This window comes from Trichechus manatus, unplaced genomic scaffold (assembly GCF_000243295.1).
Source record: "Trichechus manatus latirostris isolate Lorelei unplaced genomic scaffold, TriManLat1.0 scaffold00002, whole genome shotgun sequence".
NCBI lineage: Eukaryota > Metazoa > Chordata > Mammalia > Sirenia > Trichechidae > Trichechus > Trichechus manatus.
In genome coordinates this window covers 43035299-43052882 of record NW_004443938.1, presented here as the reverse complement: position 1 = coordinate 43052882, position 17584 = coordinate 43035299, and the positions used below count along the sequence as shown (strand labels likewise).

Genomic DNA, 17584 nt, shown 5'->3' with positions numbered 1-17584 from the left:
GGATTGTTGTATTCTCTGTTCGGCTTAGTTTTTCAGATCTTTGCTGTGGAGGGACGACGTGGTGCTTCTGCCTAGAGCGCCGTTTTGCCAGAACTCCAAGATATTATTTTTAGTAGGTAAGCCAGTACTAGAATAGATAGCATTGACCCTTTCAATTGGTTCTTGGGGAATATACCTATTTCCATTATCTTGACCTCTCTGATTAGAGAATCTTTTTTTTAATAAAGTAGTATTTTATTATCCAAGTAGGAAGCTTGCATTTTTATGACAAAGGGCAAACTGTCTTTTTTTCTTTGACATTGGCCTGTCTTTGATGAAGTCACTTCATGAAGTGTGCATATATTTGAATATTGTTGTTGTTAGTTGCTGTTGAATGGATTGTGACCATGGTGACCACATGGGTGCAGAGTAGAACTGCTTCATAGCGTTTTCAAGGCTATGACCTTTTGGAAGCAGATTTCCAGGCCTGTCTTCCAAGGCGCCTTTGGGTAGGTTCAAAGTGCCAACTTTTCGGTTAGTAGTTGAGCGCTTAATCGCTTGCTCCACCCTTAGTGTATATGTAATGTTATGGTTTCAGAAGATATTCAAAATACATGGACGAATTGTTTTTCTTATTGTTGCGCCATGGTCTGAGGTTGCCAACAAAAGACACGAATCACACAAAAGCAGTGTGTGGGACAGTGCTTTGCTTACATAGAGAAAAGACAGCAAGGTCAGCTTCACAAACAGGCACCAGTTTGCCATGGCCAGTGGGTCGCTTCCCGCAGCCAATACAGAGTGGGTGTTCTGCGCACTCTTCTCTTGTGCCACAGGTGAAGGACTCTGTTCCCTCCCTGCCAGGAACAGATACAGAAATGGAGTTGACCAGGTGCCATACAATGCCTGTGCATGAGCAGATATGTAACCAGAGCAGGCAATGAGGATTCCTTGATTAAGAAGAAGAAACTGGGAGATAGAGTGAAACTGGGTTCTCAACATTCATAATTAGGAATGTTCTGGACCCAAGGCCTCTGGTTAGGCAGCCCAAATGGGAGGCACAGAGGCCATGGCAGATCGTCCTCCCAGTAGTCCATCCTCCAACTCCCATCAGGGTGCCAAAAAAAAAAAAAAAAGAAAGAAAGAAACAAAGTGGTCACAAGTCCTGGTATGCCCATCATCCATTTTGGACATTGAGCTGTGTGTCTGTGACACGGTGCACAATTCTGGATGTTGTGTCTGCACCATTTTCTTAATACCTTTAGGAGACATTTAATGAGGGTTACTAGTAGAACTGTCCCCAGCAAGGTGATCAAGCTGGCTTGGAGGAGAGATCACAATCTGATCCGTCCTTGCTGAATCCAAGCCAACTGACTAGGCCAAAGAGAAAAAACAGCAGTTTTTCTCCCGACATGCCACATGTACCCCAAAACTATGCCATCAGATTGTCCAGCATTTTGTGGTTCTGGAGGGTGATAGCCATTGTCCAGTTGGTTAGCATGGTCCACCATATTGAAGATTGGCTGGAATGATGTGCAGAGATGGCTTGTGGTCTCAGTTGACAGAGCCAGCAGTTGGTCTGATTGGTAGCTGTCGCAAAAGCCTGTATCACTGGGGCTCATCAGTGAGGGTTGTGGCCATCACTGTGAGGCAATCTGGGCAGAGAAAGAGACAACATTAACAATCCCCCCTTTCCTTACCTCCCATAGGTGGAGATGCTCTTGCCCTATGACTTGAGGTTAGGTTTGCGTGGGTATAGCCACCCAGGCTATATGTCTGAGTCCCAAGGCAACAACTTCTTTGGGGATCCATTGCCCCTGTTTCTTGACCCAAAGCTTCTGACCCCCATTGTGCAACTGGGGAGAGAAATCACATCCTGAACAATTTTGACATAGCCTATGATGTCATCTGTACCAAGGGGTCAGTGTTCTGGATATGACCAGAGGAACCCTAGTGCCTCAGTGTTTTGTGCTCTTTCCTTCCTGTGGGATCCAAGAGGAGAGAGGCACCTGAAGGTAACATGCCTTCAGATTTGAATCAGGAAGCCCTGTTGGTGGTGCCACTGCAGCTTGGACCACAAACCATACCTGGGGAGTGTGCTTCATGGGGGGAGGGGGGGGGACAAAGAATAGTTGAGTATACTGAGATTGGGACTTAGCAAGTGTAACCTAATCAGGCGACTGCCTGGTCCCCCACCCCGTCCAAGCTCAATATGTATTGCCCAACATGCATTGCAGTCCATGTTTCTCTTCTACTGGAGTGCAGTGTTTAATGCTTACATGGCCTTTGTGAGGCAGGGTGGGAGGTACTACCTGGTGAGTTGTCCTTGGTGGCTTTTGCATAGTTGTTCCTTGAGTCATTCATTCCAATGTTCCATTTTCCTACGGGTGATGGTATGGAAAGCCTATCTTATATCATGGAAGTGTATCAATTGCTAGGTTGCTTGTGCTGTAAATGAGGTACTTTGATCTAGTGCTTTGAGCTGGTTTGTTCTGGTTTGAACTCCTGCTGAGAATTTGCATTTTTAACAAATTCCCAGGCTATGCTAATGCTGCTGGTTAGGGACCAATTCTGAGAACCGCTAGTAGAGCAGTGGTTCTTAGAATTTATTATACGTAAGAATCACCTTGGAATCTTGTTAAAATGTAGATTCTGATTCAGTATATCTGGGGGTAGAAATGCAGATTCTCAGTGGGGATTTGAACTGGAGTGAACGTGTTTGAAGCCCTGCTTTGATCAGATTGAGGTGCTGTTGGATATTGGAACGTATGACAGAGGTATTTTTCCAAGGCTGCAGTGGTGGTCCTGGCATCCACTTGATACACACAGCTTGCTGTTCCATAGCTGGAATAAGTGTCCATGGCACTGAGGCACTGCTGAGATCTGTGACTAGGAACTAGAGGTCCGATATGGTCAATCTGCTGTACACATGCGGGGCTGATTCATCAGCTGATGTTACTTAATCTCCACGTTGAATAACTTGGGCTTGCTGACAGGAGTCACAAGACTGTTCTGGCTTCCCTTTCCTCTAGGGCAAGTCCTTGAAAATTGGCCCATTCTGGCATGTAGGGTGGGCTTCCATGTCCTGTCTGATGATGGACCCAAGAAGCAATTGTGGCAACTTACTGGGCATAAGGTTGGTCGACATGAGAATTCCATTTGTGTTCCATTTCAGATGGTCCTTTGCCATGGGTATCAACATGAGTGATGAAAATGTCTCCTCAGCTTGCAAGCTGCTGCCACAATCCTTGTCCTCGCACAGGGGAGCCCTTTATAGTCCAGTCATTAGTCTGCCAGTCACCGGACTACAAGGCCAGATCGTTTGTAATGGCGCATGAGACTGTAAAGATGTGAGACGAAGTTGTTACTGGAGTGGCCTGCACAGCCATCCCCACCGCATGGATTTCAACCCATTGGACAGAACGTCCCTGTCCAGTCAAAAGGTGACCATTCTTGGAACAGATGGTTGCAGCAGCCCAATGGACTCTGTCAGCTTTGAGTTTTGCAGATCTATCTGTGAATCAAGCCATGCCATCAGCTGGAACCTCGTTGAACTAGGGCCCCCACTTAGCCAGAGGAGGGACAGGAGCATTCCCTACGGATCATTCACCCCCTCCAGTGAGGCGGCCACTTTTTGTGGAGCTGACTGACTCCCTGGGGTTCTGCCCAGGCTTGGTCTTGAATGTATCATTTCCATTTAGTAATGGAAGTCTCTTGAGCCTGCCCTATTTTGTTTGTGGTATTAGTGAGTACCTTCGTGAGGATGGGCAGCTCTGGTCTTCAGTGGTCAGGAGCTCAATTTCCACTAAGACCAATAGCAAGCGAAGAGCTGCCTCTTGAATGGGTGTACCTACTGTCCACCTCGGGTATTCTGCATGTCCAGAACCCAAGAAGCTGGTGCGTCTTGGTGACATCCTCTTGTTGCCGTAGACTCCTGTCCACATGGATAGAAATCACTGAAACTGTAGTTCTATAGGGTTGACAGGCTCCGTTGGCCCAGTGTCAGGGCCTGTGGCACTGTGTGTTACGTGGTCTACAGGTCCTGCTGTTGCTGGGAGCCCCATACAAAAGTGACTGTCTTTCAGGTAACCTTGACTAGCAGGACCAAAAGAATGCCCAAATGTGACATATGTTGTCTCCAGTAGCCAAACTGGCCCACCAGCTTTTGAGCCTCTTTCTTATCGGTGGGGGCTGCTAAGGACAGCAGCTTCTGTTTGACCTCAGCAGGAATACTCCTTTGACCACTAGCCCAGGTGGCTCCCAGGAACTGCACTTGTTTAGCAGCTCCCTGGACTTTATCAGAATTGATGGCCCAGGCTGTGTTTGTTATAATGTCTAGACTTTATGTTTGTAGGGCCTGTTCAACTTGTTCCTCAGTTGGGCTTCCAGTGAGGAGATCATAAGTACATTGGATGATGAGTACTTCTGGAAGTAATTGTATAGCCCTACCCACTGGTGACATATTGTAAGAGAATTGAGAGATCCCTCTGGAAGTACAGTAAAGGTATACTGTAGGCTGTCCCACATGAATGCAAATTAGTCCTGATCATTATCTTGTAAATGGATGGAGAAAAAGGCATTAGCCAAACAACAACAGCATGCCACCCACAAGAATGTACACCTCCCAGCCATGGGTCATTGCTTCACTTCCAAAACCTCCCAATGCTATCAGCTTCCCTTTGCCTCAACACTAGTCCAGGATGACGGTCATGAGAGTCCTGCCACCTAGTAGTACCATGGTGATCTACTTCTGAAAAATAAGCCGTTAAAAACCCTATGAGCACAGACCCCATGACACACATGGGCTCGCCATCAATTGGAATTGATTTAACAGCAAATTTTTTTTTTTTTTAAATAGCATGGTGTATTAATATTAAAAGAGGAAATTTCTTTGACTTTGCTTTGGTCAAGTTGCGCTGACTTCACCTATATTTTGTATTGTCTTTCCCTTAACCAGAGTTAATACTTGTCTACTATCTAGTTAGCGATTTCTCCTCCCCACCCCTCCCCTTGTAACCATCAAGATTTTTTTTTTCTGTGTGTAGACCTTTTCTTGGGTTTTTATTATAATGGTCTCATACAATATTTGTCCTTTCGTGATTGACTTATTTCACTTAGCATAATGCCGTCCAGATTCTTACATGTTGTGAGATGTTTCGAGGATTCATCATTGTTCTTCATCATTGCGTAGTAGTCCATTGTATGTACCATAATTTGTTTATCCATTCATCTGTTGATGGGCACAAAGAAAGTACAGTTTTGATGATTGTGTTTAATTCACATCCAAACCTATGCCCAAACACTAGAGCTTGGAGAACTGGAGGAAAGGCTCCAGATACTCAGTTTGAGAAACATTGTTCTATAGAATGAGCAGCAGTTCTTCCAAGAATTGTTTGAAAGTGGCATTTTTTTTTTCTGAGTTAATAATCCCTATCTACAAAAATTGTTTCAATTATTCTATAGCTTAATAGAACAGTCTGTATTACACATTCTAATCTCCCATTGACTTTGACATAACATCGCATCTATGAGTTTAATATGCTTTGTTTAACAAAGGGGAGAATGATGTTGAACAAGTCACATTATACTTCATTTTTTATATTTATGTCCAATGGTATAGTACTATTCCTTCATTCACCTTGTGAAAATAGAGAATCTGTGATGTGCGTAGAGGCTGCCATTAATTGCAAAAATTATTTTTCGTGGGCATTGAGACCACTGTATTGCATTGTAGCCTGAGTGATTTATTAATCATTCCCAAATATGTACTTACCTTTAACCAATCATTCGTAAAACTTTACTGAGCACCTACTGACAACTGAGCACAGTGATAGTCACTGAGGAATCAAAGGAGAATAAAACAAGATACATGTCCTTAAGGACCTTAAAGTAGAGTGACCATACATACTGGCCTGGATGTAATTATGAAAAGTTCCTAGTTTCACTTTTAAAAGGGCCATAGTGTAGGTAGTTACTTTAGCTCAGAGTCTAATTGGGGAGACAGATAGGTAGACATCTATAATAAAATGTCCTCGTGTTGTGATTGGGGGAAGCACTAGGTACTTGCTATTGGATCAGCTCACACATTCGTGAGCAGAGGATCAGAAAAGTTTTCCCTGACAGAAGTCTAATCTGAGTTTTAAACTTTTCATTTGATTGACCTTAACTGTTAACACACTCCCTTAGTCTGATGTAGAATCAAGATATGGAAGAAATGAAAGGGGATCTTCTAGAGCAGTGGTTTTCAAACTTTATTGCACATTAGAAATACCCTGTGAGTTTTTTAAAAAAAACCAGAGGCCAGCCAGATCTCCAGAGATTCTGATTTAATCAGCCTAGCCGGGGTCCAGACCTTGGTAATTTTTAGAAGCTTCTTAGGTGATTCAAATGCACAGCCAGGATTTAGAATTTTTCAACTAGTACAACTTTCATCTAAAAGATGAGAAAACTGGGGCCTAGGGATTTCACATGACTTGCCCTGGATCACATATCTAGAGAGTGGCAGATCCAACACTAGAATATCTGCGTTCTGATTTCTAGTCCCAAACCCTTTCTTTACAGCAGCCAGTGTGCCTTGCGTCTTTACCCAAATGCCACTGTTACCATCATTGTCACTGTATGAGTCTCTTTTTGGTTTAGCCAGAATGACCCATGTAGCTCTTGCCCTCTAACTGTTGTTGATTAATTGACTCAAGATAAATCACAAAGTTAAACTATTTCAAGAACTTTTTTCATTTAAAAAAAATTAAATTCCTCCTTTTATTTAGTTCTTCCCCTTACCTTCAAAATATACTATTAGAGCACAGAAGCCAACTGCCCTCCCCCCATTCCACATATTTCCAAGATTCCAGTATGTTTCCAAGTGGCAAATGGACTTGGGAGCTAACATTAAGATGCTAGTGTAAATGGTTAATGTACTTGGCTGCTGACCAAAAGGTTGGAGGTTCAAGTCTGCTCAGGCACATTAGAAGAAAGGCCTGGCGATCTACTTCCAAAAAAGTTAGCCACTGTAAACCCTATGGAGCACAGTTCTACTCTGGCACGCATGCTGTCCACGTGAATCAGATTTGACTTGATGGCAACTTTTTTTTTTTATTTAAGTTCTTAGACTAAGTATAAAATGAAGAAAAACAAAAGTTGGCTTTATTTCATTGCATTGGATATTTGTTCAGCCTTTTGCGTATTTAACTGCACAAATATTCTTTTGTTGCTAGTTTTCAAATGTAAGCTACATGGTCAATGATGATCCTTTTTTGTGTATAGCTGTACCTACGCAAAGGTACAAAATGTGTATTGATCTAGTCACACTTTTGTTCAAGTATAAATTGAATTTATATTTTTAACCTTAAGCTTAAAAGATACAGAGAAAATAGTTATTTGTTCTCACGTATTTTAAGTATTTGTGAGCTTCTGACTAGACTCATAGTAAACATTTGTTGAACACCTACACGTGCCAGGCCCTCATACTTGATATTAAGTTTAAACTGTAATATATATAGCATTATTAAGAATGTCCTATTAAACAGCACACAATACAGGGGAAGTCAGCACAACTAGACTAAACCAAAAGTTAAGAAGTTTGCTGAACACAACCACATACTTTGAGGGACAGAGTAGCAGGGCCTGGGGTCTGGGGACCATGGTCTTAGGGAACATCCAGGTCAATTGGCATAAAAAAGTTTATTAAGAAATATTCTGCATACCAACTTTGGTGAGTGGCATCTGGGGTCTTAAAAGCTAGGGAGCAGCCATCTAAGATGCGTCAATTGGTCCCAACCCACTTGGAGCAAAGGAGAATGAAGAACACCAAAGACACAAGGAAAATAATTAGCCAAAGAGACAAAAGGGCCACATAAACTAGAGACTCCATCAGCCTGAGACCAGAAGAACTAGATGGTGCCTGGTTACCATCAGTGATCGTCCTGACAGGGAACACAACAGGGAATCCCTGACGGAGCAGGAGAAAAGTGTGGAGTAGAACTCAAATTCATATAAAAAGACCAGACTTAATGGTCTGACTGAGACTGGATGAACCCCCAAAACCATGGCGCCTGGATGCTCTGTTAAGGCAGAACTAAAACCATTCCTGAAGTCCGCTCTCCAGACAAAGATTAGACTGGACTATAAAACATAAAATAATACTCATGAAGAGTGTGCTTCTTAGTTCAAGCAGATACATGAGACAAATGGGAGGCTCATGTCTGGAGGAAGGATGAGAAGGCAGGAAGGGACAGGAACTGGTTGAATGGACATAAGAAGCCTGAGGTGGAAAGGGGGAGTGTGCTGTCACATTGTAGGAATTAGGTGACTAGGGTCACATAACAATATGTGTATAAATTTTTGTATACGAAATTAGCTTGAGCTGTAAACTTTCACCTAAGGCACACACACAAAAAAAGTCCTATTAAATTTTTTTTTTGTTTTGGTATTGAACTTGACTAATTCATTTACAGAAAACAAACAACAGCAACAAAAAGATTTTGTTTTTGTTTCTTGATTTTATCCAGAAGACGGGTGTGTGTGTGTATGTGTGAACAATAATAGAGATGACTGAAATTGCGATAGAAATTTATAGTTTTTGGTGTATATGTTAATTATGACCTATCATGATAGTTATTATATTGTATGTTATAGGCTGTATTCTTAATGGAATTTCTTTTTCAGGTATTATTTTTGAATCTAGAGGATTACAACAGAATGAAATAAATGACCTCTTTATTATTTATGGAGTCCTGGTGGTGCAGTGGTTAAGAGCTCGTCTGCTAAGCAAAAGCTCGGCTGTTCGACTCCAGCAGCCACTCCTTGGAAATGCTATGGGGCAGTTCTACTCTGTCCTGTAGGGTCACTGTGAGTCAGATTCGACTCAATGGCAACGAGTTTGGTTAATATTTATGGTAAATAGTCTTCAGTAAATGCATACAATATAAATTACATAAGTATCCCAGGATATTGTTCAATCCTAGTTCAAACAACATCTGTGTATGTCAGTAAAGGCATGGAGAATAATGGCACTGGGAGACTACCAACTGATAAGGTTAGCAGTTAACTTTATCAGTTTAAACAGATACCCCCTTTCCTTTACCTTCCATCCAAGACACGATTGTCCCACTCACAACAAGAAAATAAAACAGAAGACCAAATGTTCGTAATGTGGCTTTAATATCAGTACATGTCCATGAGAGAGCTGTCAGGGAAACTGTAAGGTCTTTTGCTTTTTAATCATTGAATTTCCAGAAAAGCATATGTTTAGAGCTGTATGTTTTTAACTGCATTTTCAATGTTAAATATAATAATGCAGAGAAACAACTTAAAAATCTTTATTGAGGAAGAAAATAAAGATCAGAACTTGTACACATGAGAACACATAAGTGACGTGATACTGTTAAAAATAAGCATGAAAGAAGACTGACAAAACCTTGTTGATTTGTTTTCAAAAGATGTGAAAAAAAATTGTAGTTTTAGAATTAAAGAACTATGGCTGTAAAAGATCTTGAGGATTATTGATTGACTAAGTCTTCATCTAACCTTGAGTTGAGTACTGTGCTTTAGAAAATTATTAAAGTTTTAGAAGCTTGCTTAACATACAAATGCATTTATAAATATATGGAATATGACATGTTGTTAGTTGTCATTGAGTCGATTTCTACTCATGATGACCCCGTGTGTGCAGAGTAGAATTGCTCCATAGGGTTTTCAAGGTTGTGACCTTTCAGAAGCAGATTGCCAGGCCTGTCCTCTGAGTTGCCTCTGGGTGGGTTCGAACTGCCAACCTTTCGGCTAGTAGTTAAATGCCTAACCTTTGTGCCAGCCAGGGACTCCCAGAATATAGTATACATAATGTTTATAAAAATACAGTTGATCCTTATTATCTGTGGATTCAGTATTTGTTAATTCACCTGCTTCCTAAAATTTATTTGTAACCCTATAATCAATACTGTGTGCTTTTGTGGTCTCTGTGGATGTGCAAAGAGTGGTGAAAAATTAGTTGCCCAACATGCACGTTCCCAGCTGAAGTCAAACATGGTGACACTCTGCCTTCTTGTTTTAGCTCCCGTACTCTATATAAGTGCCCTTTTTGCAGTCTATTTGTTGCCACATTTTTTACGTTTTTATGCTTTTTGTTGGTGATTTAGCTGTTTAAAATAGCCCCCAGGTCTAGTACTAAAGTGCTGTCTAGTGTTCCTAAGTGCAAGAAGGCAGTGATGTGGCTTATGGAGAAAATGCATGTGTTAGATAAGCTTTGTTCAGGCATGAGTTACAGTGCTGTTGGTGGTGAGTTCAATGTTAATAAATTAACAATATGTATTAAATAAAAACCAGTTGTCATCAAGTCAACGCCAATTCATGATGACCTCATGTATGTCAGAGTAGAACTGTGCTCCATAGTGTTTTTAGTGGCTGATTTTTTCAGAAGTAGATCACCAGAGCTTTCTTTCGAGGCACCTCTGGGTGGACTTGAATCTCCAACCTTTCAGTTAACATCTGACCACATTAGCTGTTTGCACCACCCAAGGGCTCCATATAAATAAGGTGTCTTTAAATAGAAACTATATAAAACAAGATTATGTACTGATCTATTGATGAACATCTTGTGACCAGAGGCTTGCAGGAAACTAACCCTGTATTTCCCCTAGGAGCACGGTTCATTATTCGCTAATTCAGCGTTCATGGTGAGTTTATAGAACATAACTATCGTAGATATTGAGAAGTGACTGTAGCTTTACTATGTATTTGAATACAAGTTGGACCGTTTGTTAACAGATGTTATGTTGAATTTAGTTAGCTGAGATGTTTTGGTTTAAGATATGAGTTAGAAAAACAATAAGTGAAATAATGCATTTTTCTTTTTGTGATATGTTAAAGGAGGAATAAATTCCAGTGAGTGTGAAAATGTGTCAAGAGAAGAGAAAATGTCAGAGGAATTTGAAGCCAGTACTGTGGATTCGCTGGTAGATATGCCATTTGCTACTATAGATATAAAAGATGATTATGATAGTAAGTACATTATTAAATAAATACATATTTAAAAGCAATGAATAGTAAATTTAGTTATAAGTGTATTTTTTTGGTAATAAATTGTATCACCTTAAATATTTGCCATGTTTTTGAGTTTTGGTTTTTAATTAGTAGTTATCTGTATCTGTTGGTATTGTGGTTCCAAAACTATCACAGATAATATTAAAATATGTCTCACAAAATATTGGTCCAGATCATTCAATAGTTTATAATCTACTTCTAAAAATAATAGACCAGACTCTTTCCTGGTTTCAAGCCTCCTTCTTCAGTTATTTTGGAACCACTGTTAATTTTAGCAGTACCCATTCATCTAACAAGTGTCTGCTGGATATTTGATATGTGCCAGGCAGTTTGCTAGGTATTGGGAGAGTTCATCAATGAAGACAACAGACATTGTCCCAGCCCTCAAGGAGGTTACAGGCTAGTGTTGAAAATGTTAAACTTTTAATAAAAAGTATGCATTTGTTGGATCGATTCAATCCGTGAGAGCTCTGTCCACAAACTTTCAAGAACCAATGTTTACTTAATTGAAATACTACTGGAACTGTATGAATATCTAAATGTGAATTTTATGTCTTTGTAAAAACAATACTGTACATGATGTTTGGGGCTACCTTCACTGAAAATGTGATGGTTTTGCCTGTTATCCAAGCTACTTGTGAATAGGAAAATGAGGAAAAGCATCAATGCAGTCAACAAATACTTACTGACTACATTCTATGTAATAGTCATTGTTTTTGGCATTACATAGAGCCATGTTTGATTTGGTATGGTTTTATCGTAACTGGGATTATCTAACTGAAAGTGTCATAAGAAATTATCTGGTTCGGTCTCTTTATTTTAAGAAGAGACTAAGAGTTTAAGTGAATTACCTGATTTCACACAGCTAAAAAGAACTAGCTACAGAATCTGTGATTTCTAATTCCTTAGTTATTTCATGAAGAGCCCTGGTGGCAGAGTGGTTAAAGCACTCGGCTGCTAACTGAAAGGTTTGTGGTTTCAACCCACCATCCACTTCTCGGGAGGAAGATGTGGCAGTCTGCTTCTGTAAGGATTTACAGCCTTGGATACCCTATGGGGCAGTTTTACTCTGTCCTGCAGTATTGCTGTGAGTATAAGCAGTGGGTTTGGATTTTTGGTTTTAGTTATTTCTTTAATTTACATTTATTGGCTGTCTGGCAGATGCCAGGCATGGTGCTGGGCATTGGTAATATTGAAACATGTGACAGTCTTGGCCCCCAAGAAGTTCACAGTTTTGTTGGGGAGCCAATACATTAACAGCGATAGTCTTGTAAGATGAATGTCATACAGGATGCTTGGGGTACTTGGGGGTGGGGGTGTGTGTGGAGAAGCATCTAACTGGGATGTGAGGGCAGAGGATGTCCAGGAAGGCTTCCTAGAGATTTGGTAGGAGTAGAGGCTTGGAGGATAAGTATGAACTATGCAGGGCTCTTTCCTCTATACTAACTGTCCTTGAGCTTGACTGATGATCAGATTACTGGCTTCCACCTTTGGATCGGGCCAGGGAATCTTTTTTTTTTTTTTAAACAATCCAGGTGCTTCTAATGCTTAGCTAGTCTCAGAAACCACACTACTCGTTATCATACGCACAGTCTTCTGGATGCAGTGAGCTCGGTTTGTATTTTGGGGAGATGTAAGGAGACAAGGATACTTAAAATTTACTAAATTTTTTTTATTAAATCAAATCTGCCCATTCTGTAATCCAAAGGGAAAAGGAAATGTGAAGGCATGTTTCTTAGTCAGGGCATGTGCTTCCCATCATTCTCTTTACAGCTGGCCAGAAAAAAAGAACAGCTTTTGTGACTTTCACAGTCCTTCGGGAAACCTTCATTTGAAGAATTCACATACCTGTTCACAGATGCAACACTATAGTTGACTAGGAGATAGGGTCACACTTATCTGTGTTCCCATGGAAACTATTTGAGTATTTGTTTTATATGCATTTTTATTCGCTTTTCAAACATGCTACTAAAGAACGCACCCAGCTGCTGAGCAAGCATTTGTAGCTTGTACAGTGGCAGAATGGGCCAAAAGCTTAGTGTTGTGACCTGTTTTAAAAATAAAGTATCTTGGGGGAAAAAAAAGAATTCACATACTTGTCTTAGGCGAGGTTCTCTAGAGGAGTAAAACCAGAGAAGCGTATATAAAAAAAAATATATATATCTTGATGTGCGTGGTTGCAGGGGTTGACGAACCCAAAATTGACAGGTCAGGTGGAAGGCTGCTGGCTCATGGGGTTGCGGGAGCTGGCGAATCCCAAGACCTGCAGGTCAAGCGGCAGGCTGCTGGCTCACATCTCAAGAACTGGAGTTCAGAGAATGACGAGTTAAATGCAGGATCCAGAGAGAGCTTTTCCAGAACATGCATATATATTGGATGCAGGCCACACCTCCAAGAAAACTCATTGGCTTTCAGCTGATTGGCTTTCAACAGATTGGCTGCTCATATCAGATCACAAAGTAGAGGCAGATATCTGTCAAACTACTGAGAATCATGGCCTAGCCAAATTGACACATAACCTTAACCATCACACCTGTTAAGTGGAAGAGGGCACCCTTTGGAACAAAGAGGCAACAGTAGCAATAATTTAATGTTTTCCTCTTAATTTCCTACTTATTGAGCAAATAAAATGAATATGTTTTTAAAATTCAATCACTTATTGTTTCTGATTTCATTACTCTCTATAATTTGTATATAAAATAAATATGAATTCTCTTGAATAATCATGCTCTGCATGCCCACAGAGGCATGTCTTATTTTCCACTCCTTCCCTCTGAGCCCTGTTCCCATCTCTGAATGTTTCCCATTGGAGTACTCATAAGTTAGAATGGAACAAGAGATGAAACTTACTCACGATCCCAGCTGTAGATACTTACGCATGGTCTCACACTTATCTGGTATATATGAACGAACAGTTTTTACTAAGAATGGAGAGCAAGATACATCTAGAATCCCAGAGATCAAATAGTATTTTTGTAGGCACTGTATTCTTTGTATCTGTGCTGATCTGTGCTGGTGAGGAGGCCAGTGGCCACTGGTACCGGGAAGAACTGATGTATTTGTGGCTCTGGAAGAGAAAGCTGCTCCTTCAGAGGATGGGCACTGGAAGGTTGTCCGGTCCTTCATATGAATAGGATATTTTTTCTGAAGTATATGGTATATTTCTAATCAAATAAATGATGTTATCTGTGTAAATTAGGGGCTTAGTCCAGCCCACAAAAGTCCATTTTAGCCACTTTTTGATAGTTCAGACTTTATAAGCTAAGTGTCTTTGTGGGTTAGTCTAGAGTTCAAACCACCATATATAACATTACTTTTGTAGGCGGATGCATTTCAAATTCTAAGATCCAACTTACAAACAGTATGGTATAATGGAAGAAACAAAAACTTGTGTTTTGAGTTTTGGTTATTTCATTTTCTGTTTGACCTTGTCCACATAAACCGCATGAGCTGGACTTCTTTACTGTGAAATTCAGATAATCCCTCCCTGCTTACCTCACAGTGTTACTGTACAGACAGAAGGAGATAATGTGGGTAAGAAAGCAATTTTGAAAGCAGTTCAAAATAGAAAATAGTGTAAAAATACAATTTACAAAACCTTTAAAACACACCCCTTCGTTATTTGGAACAACTTGTTCGCTCATTTTTGTAATAGCATTTACTAAAACAATAAGGAACAAGTAGTACAATTCTTTGCAAACTAGGAACACTAACTAGTTTTTGTGGAGTGAGATTTTTCATAGATGAGTACAAAAACTGGGAGTTTTGTTGTCAACCTTTAAACCCTAAAATAGATACAGCAACACTGTTTGTGTCCAAAACACAGGATAATTAGTTTGTGGCTTGAATAGACTTAATTAGCTTTCTCTTACATTTAGTAACTTCCAAATTTGTCAGTCTGCTGGCTCCATCATAGACAAAATCTGTAAAATTCTCAAGTTGCTGGTTATTGCCTTTGGTTCCTTCAGTTTCCTTTGTCGGGTGGAAATTTTGAGTTAACTGCCGAAAAATTCTTGCTGATAGAAACTCTGGCAGAGCCATGAGGAAAGCAGTGCTAACAAAAAGAACATCGTGGGGAGAGGAATCCTTGCCAGTAAGAAAACTCCTCCCCCACTGTTTGGTTCACTCTCTTCCAGCTGTCAACTATGGTACCTTACATGTTGGTGCAGTACTGTGATTATGTGGTTTGGTTTGGTTTGCTAAATGGGACTTCACATTGTTTTATTTGTTTGCTTATAGGAGGAGACTGTTTCCCTAGAATTATAAATAAACTGTTTTTAATATTTTTTTTAGTAGTTGGCCGATTGTTACTGAGATAGTAAAGGGATAATCATTTGTATGAAATGTACAAAGAAATGTCCAGTATAAAATGTCCAGTATAAGATGTCCAGTAATTACAAGGTTAATTCTGTTTGAAGTAAAATAATTATGATCATAATCATTTTGATAAGGCAAAACTGATTTCCACATGTGGAAAAACATGTGACTGAAAAAAATAGTACAGTAATTATAAGTGTATATATAAAAGAAAATCGCTTACAAATGTTGAGGAAACAATATAACCTGAGCCACACTTTTTCACTCCGTAGGTTGGACATGTTCCTAGACCAAGTCCGGCATTAATGAGTAGTTGACCTGGACCTGAATGGGTCTGTTCTCTTTATAAGAGGCAGTGTCATGGATCAGTTGGTTAGAAACCCAATAGACCTTCTAGAAAATGCTTGGGGTGGCTGTCAGTCCTGCCTCTGAAGTTGAATGGTGTCTGCAATGGAGTCTTATTCTACTGCTGCTGAAGGGAAAAAGCTTAGTGTATTTCCCACAGAGTGTAAATCTGTGGAGAGCTTTAGTTTAATTGCCATTAGTTCTTAAGAGAATCACATTCTTTAACTATCAAACCACATTTAAATCAAGATTCAAAATTAAAATATTTGGGTGGGTTTTTTTTCAGTCACATGTCTTTCCTAAATGTGGAATTCAGTTTTCCTCATTGAAATAATTATGATTATAATTATTTTACCTCACATAGACTTTTAATCTTGTAATTATTGAAGATTTTAGAACTACAAGATATTATCATTTCTAAACTTATTTATTAGCTAATACTGTTAAGTTGTATTTTAAAAAATATTTAGGCTCTTAAGTATTTAAAAATATCAATTGAAACTTGACCAAAAAAAAAGATTATAAATAAAAATGCTGTATCAAATAAAGGTTGAATCTCAGTAGCTGGTATAATAAATGATTATCTTGAGTCAATAAAAAGGGGTAAATTATGTTCTGTGTCCTCTCTGTAATTAATTGGGAAGACATATAATGTATTTCCCAAATTTTATTATGAAAGGACTTAAAGCAAATATTTGTTCCTAAAAGAACAAAGGTTGATATCTTTTTTCTTTTTTAAAAAAATAAAAACTAGTAAAAATCATAACAAGCCAGATAAAATTCATTAAACACATATTTATTGAGTGCCTTTTGTCTTCCATGTACTGTTATTGCTGCTAGGCAAAGGATGTAGGAGATAAAATTCAACTAGTAAATATATGGAAAGTTATTCATTTTCATAAGTGATCAAAGAATACAAATTAAATACAATTTTAATTTATCAAATAGGAACTATTTCTAAAAGATGATAATACTCAGTACTTTTAGTGGCAATTCTACATTGCTTTGGACAATATGTTGTTATAGTCATTTTGGAATGTAGCTTGTTGGGATCTCCAGCAATATTCATACATGGGATAGATCCACTCATGGGACACTAATACAAGGACATAATCTTGTGGGAAAAAGTTTTATTCACACATATGTGTATCACAGTGCCTTTTAAACAACAAAAATATTGGGAGAAAAAAACCAAATGTGTAATATTAGGGAATGGTTGAATAAGCTATATTAATGGATGTAGGTTACATATTGTGAAAGTAATATTTCTAAAAACTATGTTATAACATAAGGAACATTTCCTATATATAATGCAAAGTGAAAGAAGTACAGAAAAAATTGTATGTGAAATTTGTTAACAGTTGTTTAAATACTCTATGTGACCTGTCTCCAAAAATGTTTCTTTCTCTAATTTTCAAATTTTTGAATGTTTATTTTTTTATGGAAAAAACAGTTAAAATTTTTTTAATGTAGTTAAAACTTGTTTTTAAAGTGTTAAGCTTCATTTAGTAGATGGAGAAATGGATAGGCTCATTCCTCTGTGATGCCATCCACTGAGACACTACTACAGTGGTAAACTGTGCTGGTTAAAAGTAATGTGGAGTCAGACTGTCAGGGTTCAGATTTTGCTTCTGCATTTTTTTAATTGTGTATTTTGAGCAAATATCTAGGCGTTCATTATCTATAAAGTTAGGATAATAATGGTAGCTATTTTAGAATTGTTGAGAGGACTCAATTTGCTAATACGTGAAAAGCCTTTAAAACAGTGTGTGGGACACAGCTGGCCTCAGTGAATTTTTTTTTTTTTTTTTAATAATATTTTATTGTACTTCAGGTGAAGGCTTACAGAACAGATAGTTTCTCATGTAACAGTAACACACATGCTGTTTTATGACATTGGTTAACAACC

General features: G+C 39.0%; 1 protein-coding gene across 6 annotated transcripts in view; it reads left to right on the top strand.

Moving 5' to 3' along the window:
- The window catches only part of AKAP7 (A-kinase anchoring protein 7), a 166593-nt gene that overhangs the window by 3337 nt on the left and 145672 nt on the right, over window positions 1-17584 (top strand). For 3 of the 6 annotated variants that reach the window (XM_023730192.1, XM_004368924.2, XM_023730169.1), the window contains exon 2: window positions 10840-10971. In XM_023730192.1, the coding sequence (XP_023585960.1) occupies window positions 10840-10971 (132 nt within the window). Of the gene's footprint in view, window positions 1-2671; window positions 3420-10839; window positions 10972-17584 lie in introns of those variants that run through there. The other 3 variants (XM_023730184.1, XM_023730170.1, XM_023730179.1) reach the window with 3 other exon arrangements.